Source organism: Augochlora pura, chromosome 5 (assembly GCF_028453695.1).
Source record: "Augochlora pura isolate Apur16 chromosome 5, APUR_v2.2.1, whole genome shotgun sequence".
NCBI classification, from domain to species: Eukaryota; Metazoa; Arthropoda; class Insecta; order Hymenoptera; family Halictidae; genus Augochlora; species Augochlora pura.
In genome coordinates this window covers 4,726,634-4,738,171 of record NC_135776.1, presented here as the reverse complement: position 1 = coordinate 4,738,171, position 11,538 = coordinate 4,726,634, and the positions used below count along the sequence as shown (strand labels likewise).

General features: G+C 47.0%; 1 protein-coding gene across 1 annotated transcript in view; it reads right to left on the bottom strand.

Moving 5' to 3' along the window:
- Positions 1-3,728: 3,728 nt before the first annotated feature.
- LOC144469978 (protein dachsous-like) overlaps positions 3,729-11,538 on the bottom strand; it is a 307,517-nt gene continuing 299,707 nt past the window's right edge. Inside the window, exons 4-5 of the mRNA XM_078180732.1 lie at positions 4,179-4,652; positions 3,729-3,850 (exon numbers count right to left, since the gene is read on the bottom strand). Coding sequence (XP_078036858.1) covers positions 3,729-3,850; positions 4,179-4,652 — 596 coding nt within the window. The remainder of the gene's footprint in view (positions 3,851-4,178; positions 4,653-11,538) is intronic.

Here is an 11,538-nt window from a genome sequence, read left to right as displayed (position 1 = left end):
CTACCAGGACCCCTTGTTTAACTTCGAAATACCCTAAAACATTAACATCGACGTTCCCAGGGACGGGGGACATTTTTAACAGCAAGCCGACTATAAGTATAGTTGCCAATACGGTCCGTCGTCCGAAGGGTTGATGTTCCAACTACTCATAAAATTCCTCTTGTTTCAGGCCGGACCGCGTTCCCAGAATCTCGACAAGTTTTCCAAATTTCTGGACCACTGTGGGCCCGGTCCCCGAAGACTCATTTGCATTCCCAATCGGCATCGACTCCGATCGGGCCAAACGACACCTCGGTACAAGCTCGCGGGTCTCTCGGAGAAGTTGGGAGCGAGGCGAGGACCCGTTCCCCGGATAAGATAAGGCGCAGGGTCTCGTCTCTAGCCGAGCCGTGGCGAGCGGAGCGATTTCAGCGCGGCGCGGACCGGGAACGCGCGGTTCTGCCGCGACGATTCAGCTCCGCGCCGGGGTACCATAAACTCGGCCGTAAAATGAAGCGCGTCCCTCACTTTGTCGCCAGGGTTTTATGGTAGGTTCGCGCATTCGTTCCCTCCGCACCGCGGCCGCTCGGCTTAGCTCTCCGTCCGCCGAATAAGGACTTCGTCTACGCTGTTTTTATCCGACTTCTCTCCTTTTTTTCCCTGGTCTCCGGCGACGATCATACGGTCGTATAACGACCGCGCGCTGTTTTTTCGTCTCGGGGCAGGGGCGAGGACAGAGAGAGAGAGAGAGAGAAAGGGTCGTCAGTGGGGGCAAGGTCCTTCGGCTTTATCGGAACAGGTGCTCGTAAAGCGGCAGTACCGTCTTCCGGCGCTAGTCCTGGCCCGGCCATCTGATAACGCGACTCGATGTCGCGGCAGTATATACGAAACTAATGAAGCCCGAGGTGACGTCGCCGGGCCGGCGCGCGGAGTTGTCGGGCAATAATTATGCAAATGCGCCGCTAGAGCGTCAACCCCCATCGCCGAAGGAGGACGAATCTTCTGGGACCAACGTCCTTTAGGACCCCGTACGTGTCGGAACCGTTCAGGCATCTCGTGAAACAGCCGCGCAAAGAGAAAGAAAGAGAGCGGGCGCGTATCGGCGGCGCGAGAGACCTCTTTCGAGTCGCACCTGTGCCGACGAACGACGAACGACGACGACGATCGTCTCTCTCTCGTGGCGCGGCGCGGCGGGCTCGTCTGACTTTTTAATCTGATAATCTGATTGGCTGCCGTGTGTCAAATATTGTGGGCCCGAGTGCCAGGGCCCCGATCTTCCGTGCGTGAACAGGTTCTCGCGCGGACGCGTGGCTGATTGGGAGCCGAGGCCCCGAAATCACCGGATCGATCGGATCTGTACAGGAAGAGCGAGTTTAAAACGCGAAACCCGAGACCCCTTGCGACTTCCATTACCATTGCACCTGAGACCCGAGGGGAAGGGGGGAGCGCTTTTTTTCGACCGTCCGCGAGGCAGAAACTGCGGGAAACGTGAGGAGACGCCGGGATAAGGAGATAAAGTTGTTTCTGTTACGCAAGCCGCTCGACGCGCGCGCCTCTCTAATTATTTAGATCGATTTAGATCATTGACGACGATTCGCGGACAGTTTTACTCCGAATGCAGGAGAACGTACTTTTTGTTCCAACCTCCGATATCTATATTTCTCGACGGTAAATTATTCTAATTCTAATGTAAAATACTTGGTCTAATAATTTAATGTAGTTACTGCTTTGTCATTTTATTCAAAGATATTCTGCACTTTCCAATATCGAAACTAGATCTGCATTTCTAGAACTTTCAATATTAATTTAAAGAAAAGGTTTGAACTTAGCAGATTAAAATTTTTTACACTTATTTATTCATGTTTGAAGAAGCATTACGAATTTTCCCAAGCCACTGCATTAAAATTGTAGAGAGTTATTAATTACAAACTTCGTACAACATTTCTCTAAACTAGATCGCGCGTATTTCAGTCAGTCTTCGACAATAAATAAGGAGAAAAGGATCGAACCGAGCGAACTGAAATTTCGCACACGTGTTCGCGCACGTCGGCAGACGCGGGACGAATTTTTGTGGACTGCTCCGCGAAGAGAAGAGATCCATCGATCCGAGGGACCGCGGGGTACGAGGTGAACGAGAGCAACGAAGAGAAGAGACGCACGCTCCGCGATGGTGGAACACGCTCGAGGAGAGGTTCGCGCATTGATATGCAACAGGCCGTATATGCGGGCCATGGCGGTCGAACAATACGACCACCGGTAAGGCACCACCGTGTAAACTATCCACCATTCCGGGCCCTATAACGTACCGAACCGTGCCGGTCGATACGCCACGAGACACTTTACACGGTGCATCGGGTATATGGCGCGGCGAGCGCAAGTCGTGACGCGCCGTATCTTGCATCGGATGTACCACCAGTGTGGAAACACGGATACGTACCTCCCTCGCCCTCGCCCGATCCTCTTCGAACCCTCCCGCGAGTTGGGTCCGCGACCAACCCACCCACCCGTCCGCGACCTTACCCTCCTTATACCGTCCTCCTACGGCGGGTTCACCGGTTCGAGAATTCTGTTTCGCGTCGCACGCGAACGTCGCGAAATTTCGGCAGCGTTTCATCCGGATCCCATGGAATTGGTAATTCGTCCATGGGGGTGCGGTTAGATTAGATATTGAATCTTAACCCCTGGCATTGCGATTAACACCTTGCATTATAATTTATTTCACGCTGTGGCGGTCGGTACTTGTTCGTAATGCTTTCTCTGGTAAGACCAAATCGTTTTGCACTCTCAAATTATTTTTCTTCATTTTCGTTTTTATAGATTAATAACAGAAGAATTCAATTTTATTTCGATTTCTTAGAGCGCAATAATTTTTCGAATGCAGTGAGGACATTTTTGTTTCTTATATAGATTGTGTCGTCTAAGTACAGTAGGACGAATTCGGTGCTAAATTAAATGGTCAATTAAGTGTTGAATTATATATATTATTAAATTGTGAACTAAATAGTTAATTAACTGGTAAACTAACTACTAAATTAAATAGTAAACCAAATAGTAAATTAAACAGTTCTCAGCCGCCCATCTCGACGCTCAACCGATTAAAATCAATCGTTAAAGAGGACAATCCGCGGAGGGGAAATTTCGCGATCGCTCGGTCCGCAGGGAGGAACTTTTGTAAGATAATGGAGCGGTCCGTGGATGTTTGAGGAAGGCCGCTCGTAGGTTTCTCGAAATGTACCGAGGCTCGGCGTCCTGTCGAAAACGGATACCGCGTTCCTCGGAGGCATCGCGCACAATAGACTCCCCCGTATGATTTACATGCCGTCGCGTCGGTTCCCCCCTCGGACAGAAGAAAGAGAGGGGTACAGGATGCACGCGGTCCCGGAGCCTGCCTCCTTCTTATACGATCGCGCTGGCCCCGTGGGCCTCTCTTCGACGGTGCTCCGCGCGTATACACCGACACACACACACACACACACGTGGGCGTTCGGGGCTACGCGAACGTCGCAGCCGCCGCCGCCGTTTTCTCGTGACGCGACTATGCTAACGCGGTAACGCCGCGCGTGGAATACGTTGCCGATGCTATTCAACGGCTGCCGGTGCCGAGCGCGGATAGCTGCCTCGATTTTTGGACCTCGACGATTAATCCTGATACGGCCGGGAAACTCGCCCCCCACCGAATCTTCTTATGCTAATATTCTGAATTTACGGAATTTTTTAGGGGAAAACTGTATGATGTATCTCTTTGATACTTAGGGGTCTTGTTTGCACGTGTTTGAACTACGTTTGTGAATTTTTGTAACTCCTTGATAATAAAATTGTAGGAGATATTCATCGAAGAATGGGGTTGGATGGCTGACGTCGTAGGGGAACCCTTTAGATATTTCGAAATATTTTTTGGAAAAACTATGTAACATATTTTAATAAACTTCTAGGGTCATATCGACGTATATTTTAGGTACCTCTGTGATTTTTTATATATTGATATCTACAGAAGTATAGCAGATATTCACCGACGAAGTAGATCATTTTCTACGAACTTGTCTGACATCGAAAGGGACATTCCACTTAAAAATCCACGAATTTATTTCGCAAAAACTAACCGACGCATCTTTATGGAACCCGAAGGCTCTGTCACGTTATCTTCGAGCTACCTTGACGATTATTCTCATCCACCTAACTCTAAGCATTGAGAAACTTACCTGGAGACGAAGACGAGACAGCTTTCACGCCACCCACGATACTGTCCTGAGGAACGTTCTCCTTTGCCGTGATGGTGTACCGTGGCTTGTCGCAGGTGGCGATCCTGTGATCAGGCGAGGATACCGTGATCCTCACTTCAGCGTCGACGATGCTCTTCCGTCCAGCTCCGTCCGTCGCCGCAACGTTCAACACGTACATCGAGGACCGAAATGGCAAATTCGGCCATGCTACTTGGAGCTCGCCGTTGTTTGAATCGATTTGGAAAACGCCGGCCTCGTTGCCGTTCGTGATCCGATAGGCTACTTGACCGAACGGCCCTACGTCCAGATCCGTGGCCACTACCCTTAAAATCGGCCCTTGCGCTCGACTGTCGCTCTTCAAGGTGACGTTGTACCTCTGCGGCTCGAACACTGGCAGATTGTCGTTCACGTCCGTCACCTGTACTCTGACGATCGCCACGGTGCTCAGTCCACCTGTAAAAGAGTTGCCAGTTAAACTTAGGATACATAATTTTATTATTTAATTATTCGGTAAAATATTAAATTAATATTAAACTATTATAGGCGTCTCATTGAATTGGAATGTAACGTAATAGATAAAATAACACAATGTAATAGACATAACATATTATATTACAGTATTGTTGTACTTGTTGCATGGGAGAAACAAAACTCAATATCGCAGAAAAAAAATAAAATTAAATAAAAAAGAAGAATAAAATAGAATAAAACAGAAGAAAAACACAAAGCAAAGAATTACGAAATTATAAGAAAATAAAATTAATAGTTTCAGTAATAAGAGACACCTAGTATGCGAAAATTAGTATGCAGAAATTTTATCTGGATTTCAAAGAACACGCTTCATCAGGCTTTTAATTCGATCAGAAGTAAATTGAGGGGATGATTAGAGCTGACGAATCAGTGATAAAGGGTTACGTTTTTGCAAGTTGGGAGGCACTGTATATGGAACTGGGGTTCACCGCGGAGACCAGAAGTGCGAACCAGCGCGATTATGTTTATTTCAGTCTCGAGCGAAATCCTCTTATCGAGCCAAATAATGTCGGGGTATTAGCCGGCGTAAAGAACGAATCTACGGGGACTCCGCGAGCTGGCCGACATAAATCTCCCAGCGCTCTGTACCTTGGCCTTTTTTCGGAGCCAATCAGCCTCCTACCTCTACCTTCTTCCTTTCTCCCTCTCTCTCTCTTTTTACCACCTTCCAACCTACTTCGAGAAATTCATCCCCTTCATTTCTCTTCCTCGGATATTGTGCATCGTTTCTACAATCTTGAAAACTAATTCTCTGATTGCATAATGCCGGATAATATGCTACATTATGTAGTGTACTATGTGCAATATTATTATTAAATAATCCATTATGGAACATAAATTAAGATCAAAGTGTGTAGGGATCAATCTATTATAGATTTGAATAAAAAAGGGAAAGAAATTCTTGAAAAAATAAAGGGAAAAATATTATTTATTTTAGAAAATTCTTTACAAATATTTCTTTACAAAACTCTAACATTATTTTGACACATATTCGAGTGTCCTTTCTGAATTTTTATAAATGATTCTCAGTAAAATTGTCACAGATATTCATGACAAAAGAAGACTACTCGCCTTTGGCTATCGTCTGACACCAAAAAGGCACATTCCCCTTAAAACCGTAAGACTCCTTCCTCCCACAACCTTGACACATATTCACGCAAACTAAAAACCCTATTACATCTGTCCCAGATCATTTACCCTCGTCACCATCGCAAGGGCCACAATTAAACCTCGAGTACCGCTTAACACCGTCGAATCGCGGACAGATTAAGTTATCGCCATCGCGAGAGGAATGTTTCAAAAGCATTTGGCAGCTGTAAAAAGTAACCGGTGGTATAACAAACAATCGGGCGTTGCTGGATCGAAGAGGGGCCGATAGGTGGAGTGGGGTTAGGTGCCGAAAAAAGAAGGTGCTCGCGAGTGATAATTTGCTCGCGGGTCGAGAGGTATCGGGCCGCGTTCCGCAGCTCCGCGGAGTGATATACGGTCTGACGGAAAGTAATAACGCTCTCCTCGATCGTTATCCGTAAATCACGTTATTCGTCGTGGCCTAATCGCGGCGCGGATCCGCTTGCTTTCGTCGAACGGGGTACGGACGCCTCACCTCGGAGCGGCGCGGCGCGGCCGCGGCCGAGGGATTAATTAATCGGCGCTCGGTGTAACATCGCGCCGATAACTCGCGAGCGCGTTCGGCCACTGGTTCGGCCGGCGCGCCGCTGATTTAGGCGAACCCCTGGCGCAAGTGTTAATATTAAAGACAGTATGTAAAACGGGTAATCCGATGTTTAAACGGTTTACACCCGTAACTCATAGTAATATATGGACTCGGCCGGCGCGCGGAGCTCGGAGCGCGCCGAGATTTATAGGTACGAGTGTCATTGGAGTCATGCGTCAAGGGCCGGCGCGGCGCGGCCTCCCTTTTCCCTCCGTGAACCTCGCCGAGCCATTCCGTTCCCTTCCTTCCTTCCTTCCACCTTCGAGAGGAAAAAAGAGGAACGGCCAGAACCCGGCCCGAGACCGCGGGCCCGCAGTCGGCCCGAAACCCACGAACATTAGATACCTATTAACAATGTTATTTAGCGACGCGACTACCAGTCGCGGTTTATCCGATATTTTTCTTCGCCGATCGCTTAAATTATGGGAACCTTTCTATGGGAAATTTTTAGATAAAATTCTCACACGTAGCATGTCGTATAGCATATAAGAGTGGATTAGTATAATGACGTGAGTTATATTTTTCTCATTAGACGAAGCAGAGAGTGTTACTCGTTACTGATCGAATTTACTGTTAGAATAATTCATGGTAATTATATAATTTACTTCAGTTGTCACTTTAACAGTTTAGTGCTTTCGCATTACATTTTCAGACATAATTAAAAATTTTTTGAAATGTGACTCATGTTACTATGATTCCTATTATAATAGAAATTGTACGAAATGTATAATTCAAATGATATACAATGTAAAATGGATTCATTCATGCCACATAAAAAATACATTAGCTTTGCGGAAGCTGTAGAAAATGACGGATGTTTTTAATTTAAAAATATTCAAATTGCAAACTAAATGAACAAGAGTTACTTGTGGCTAATATGACAACAGCACTATTGATCTTATTATTAATTTCATAGACTATTACAGTTGCTTTTGTTGACTTGTATTAGAGAAGCCAAGTCTCGCCGAGCTATTCGACCACTGTGGCCACCTTCTGCCCACCTCTCGGCCACCTCTCCGTTCCAAGAATCCCCGAAATGCCGAACTCCGCCGGCCCCTGCGCTGCTCCGAGATTCCCCGCGAGAACTGCACCCCTAATTTCTCTATCGAACGACCGTCTTTCCTCTCCGCGTCCCTCCTCTCCCCCCGTCTCCGTCTCCTCTCACCCCTTTCCGCCGCTCGGCCCGGCATTCCTCGCGCATCTGGTCCCCGGGGATCGATCAAATTAACGATCGAATAAAATCAAACCGAGCGCGTATAGAGTCCGGGCGATAGTTCGCCGGTTGTCGTCCAGCTTCCTGGACAATAGGTCAACGACCCAAGTAAACGCGTGCACGACGATAGCACGGCCGATCGCTCGCACCGCAAGCCAACCCTTTTAATTTCACGCGGTCGATCGGCCGGACGAGTCCTTTTCGAGGGGGTTCAAGCGGCGAAGGATCCAGGGCCGACGGAAGATTTATAAGGCCGATGGGCGGCAGTGGTGCTCAACCGAACGACGTTATGCAATCGAGGCGAGCCTATATTTTTCTTCATCCGCGAGGTCTTCGCGTTCCAGTTGCCAGATTTTTGACGCCCTTTAGAGGAATTTTTATTTTAATCGAAATAAAAACCTCCTGGAATTTGTGATCAGCTTTTTTAACCAGATTGGAATTTTGAGAAGATTCGTTTTATTATTTATACACTGTGTATACTCTTTTATGTTCTGTGTAGGTTTTGGTTTTAACCCTTGGACACAGTATCACTGTTTTAACCCTTTAACACTTGGTGCACTGTAGAGGATGTTTATAATTATTCTAAGCTTAATTTGACGATTTTTCGAAAGATTTTCGAGAAGTATTTCTTGCAGACGAGTTTGTCTGTCTATTCTTGATTTAGCAGGAACTTTGATTTAATTGTTGAAAATTAATCAATCGAATGAAAGTAGGACTTGTCTTATTGTCGAAATCTAACACGGTCAATGTCCTTAAAGCAGAATGTTATTTCAAGTAACGTTACAAACTGAAACGTTATTTGAAAAGTGATCACAGCCGCGGTTGATTACGAAATAAAATAACATGTTATTCGGAGTAATACACGAAGGAATATTATTTCAAGCATGCCAGGCCTGGCTGCTATTACGTGCGATCTGCAAGCTGTCATCGCCCCATCCCGAAGAATACGTCGTTCCAACGTGTTATCTAGCGTTCCCGGCCGGTCGATCTCGCCTCGATAAACCCACGGCTTTCCGAATCTGCCTTTCTGGCTTTCTCGCTTCCTCTCTGCATCTCTCTCCTCTATTAGCATCCCTCTCTCCTCTCTTCTCAGCATTTCTCTTCTCCTCTCTTCTCAACATTTCACTCTCCTCCTCTCTGAATCTCTCTCTTCTTCTCTCCGTCCCCCGGTTTCCCGTCTCTCTCTCTCTCTCTCTCTCTCTCTCTCTCTTTCTCGGGGTCACTCGAGCACGCGTAGACACGCGATGCCGGCGAGGAGGAAAAAAAAAGAAACGGAAAAGAACGACGGGGACAATGATCGTCGGTGGGAGTTAAGCCCGGGAGATTTATGACGCCGGTGTCAATAAAGTCAGCGGCGCGAGAGCGGTGTCGTCCTCTCTCTCAAGAAGTTGCTGCAACAAGGGCCGCGCCTTTCTTTGCATTTCTGTACGTTGATCGTAGGACGTGCATCAAGATGCGCGCGAGAATCGTTTCGCATGTGCGCCACGTAATGCGCAATTTCCAGAAGAGAGGAGATAGCATCGATCCACGGGTCCTTCTCCGTTCCGGCGAGATCCACGGCGACAGGCCGTAACCGAAATCTCGAGATTTTATCCGGCTCTCGTCGTCGTATTGTTAAACGGAGGAGAACAAGCCTCGTCACGAACGGTCCGCCGCGAGCGCGCGGCCCTTTAAACCCCTGCGAGCTGACCACGGAATCCCTTCGGAAACTGATAACACGGACACGCGAATTCCTTTAACGTTTTCCGACAGATTTTGTTTGGTGACTTTTTGTTCGTCGGTCTATTCGATTTTAAATGGTTCAACTGTCCACGCAATTTGAAAATTACTTTACATTTAATATTTAATTTACAAGAAAGCAAATAGCCATTCGTTTTAATTTCTATCGAGTTATTGGTAATTCTAATATTTCAAAAAGAGTAAATAATATCGAATCTTGTGATTTTTACGAAAATTACACTTTAACACAGATTTATTTAATAATATAAAAATTAATTCGCAAACCTCAACATATCATCCATAAAAGAATTTAACTTGCAAGATATGAAAACACTGAAAGCAACAGGTGTCTATATGTCTCAGTATTCCAATTTCCATTGAATTAAAATACATTTATAAATATTATATTCGAAATTGTTACGTCGTCGGTGGAAGTGTTAATCGAATTTGCCCCCGAAGGTCTCCGCGCGACCATCTGTAAGACGCCTGTAACAGTGGGAGTCGGCACGTAGAAACTCTATCGTCGGCGATCTGGTATCTCCTAGCTGTTCGCAGATCCACGGATCTCGATTCAAAGCGGGACCCACTCGTAGGTAATAATTATCGGCTCTGGTCTGCCGTTATCCGACACCATTAGGGCGATAGAGCGGCGCGTTTCGACCCATAGTTGCTCTTCCCAAGCACAGAGATGGTTATCGCCGAACGCGTTCCCCGCCTAGGCGTTTGCGGCTTCTAGCAGCGAAAATGAGAAATGGCTTCGCCGTTTCGTCCTCCGCGGCTCTGAGAACCCGGCGAGTCGCTCGTGCGAATCGCCTGTACCATCGCGTTCCCACTTCCTACGGCGAACTCGAGAACTACCGATCCGCAGCCACTCGATACAACTATGCCCGATAACCAGTCGCAATCAGGGGGGGATAGCGCACACCTTGCAGCAATTTCGTTGTCTTATCTCTTCGAAGTGCGTTGAAAGGTGTTCTTTCGATCCTCTGTAAAGTGTCTTCTTGCGAGCGCTTTCTTTGCTTTCTATCCTCCCTCGAGACTGCGTTATGGGGCGTGGTTTAATGGTTTCATCTACATAGAATGCCTCGAAGAACATGGTTTCGTCGCCGCGTGCCTGCAAAGAGCCTTTTTGGAGGTTCTTTCATTGTGTCGCATTTACAAATTATCTTAATGGGCGTGGTTGCGTTGCCCCTTCCCTCGAGAGTACTAAAGGGCGTGGCTTAATGGTTCTTTCTAAGCAGTGCGCCTTAAAGAACGTGCCTTTGTTTTTACGTGTCTGTAAAGAGCGTTCTTCGACGTACTTTCATTGTGTCATATCTGTAAACCGTCTTAATGGGCGTGGCTTTGTTGCTCCTTCTCTATCGAGACTTCGTTAAGGGCGTGGCTTAATGGTCCTTTCTGCACAAAGTGCCTTAAAGTACGTGATCCTGTTGCTAACTAGCTGCAAAGTATTTGATGTACTTTCATAGCTTCGTCTTTGTAGACTGCCTCCGGGGGCTTTGTTCTTTCCTTGCAGCGGAGTACATTAAAGGGCGTGGTTTTATTGCTCTTTCTTCGTAGAATGCTTTGAAGATCATCGTTCCATCGACATCTTTGTCTAACGTCCCTTACAGAACGTCGATTCGCTACTATCTCTCTATAAGGTTCCTCAATGAGCGCAGTTTCATTGCCATCGCTCTATAAGATGATTCAAGGGGCGTGGTTTGCTTAGTCTCTTGTATAGAATGATCTAAATGGTCGCGGTTCTGTTGATCCTTTTGTCTAAACTGTCCTTAGGTCAGTGATCTTCTTATTTTCTTTATACTTTAATGAACATTGTCTCATGTCTCATTCGATCTAAGGGGCGTAGTTTCTGTAGCATAAAAGGGCGTGTGCATATCGAACAGTTCACCGCGACGAAACCGACGAAGTTGCCGCTACAGTCTCTCTCGGACTTCCTGCGCGCGTTCGCGAATCTCCTTACCGAGAGCGAAGTCCCGCTGAAAGGCTGCTGGCGTCGTCCTAACTCGTCAGCAGGTGGTATAAATCACTTGGCGCTGGCTCCGGCTCGCGTCATATCCGAGCGGTACTATTGTGCCGATGGTGTCGGCGTGGCCGGTAGCACGCGGAACAATCGTATCGATAACGAGCAACAATTATGGACCGTTCTGCTGTTTGCAAAA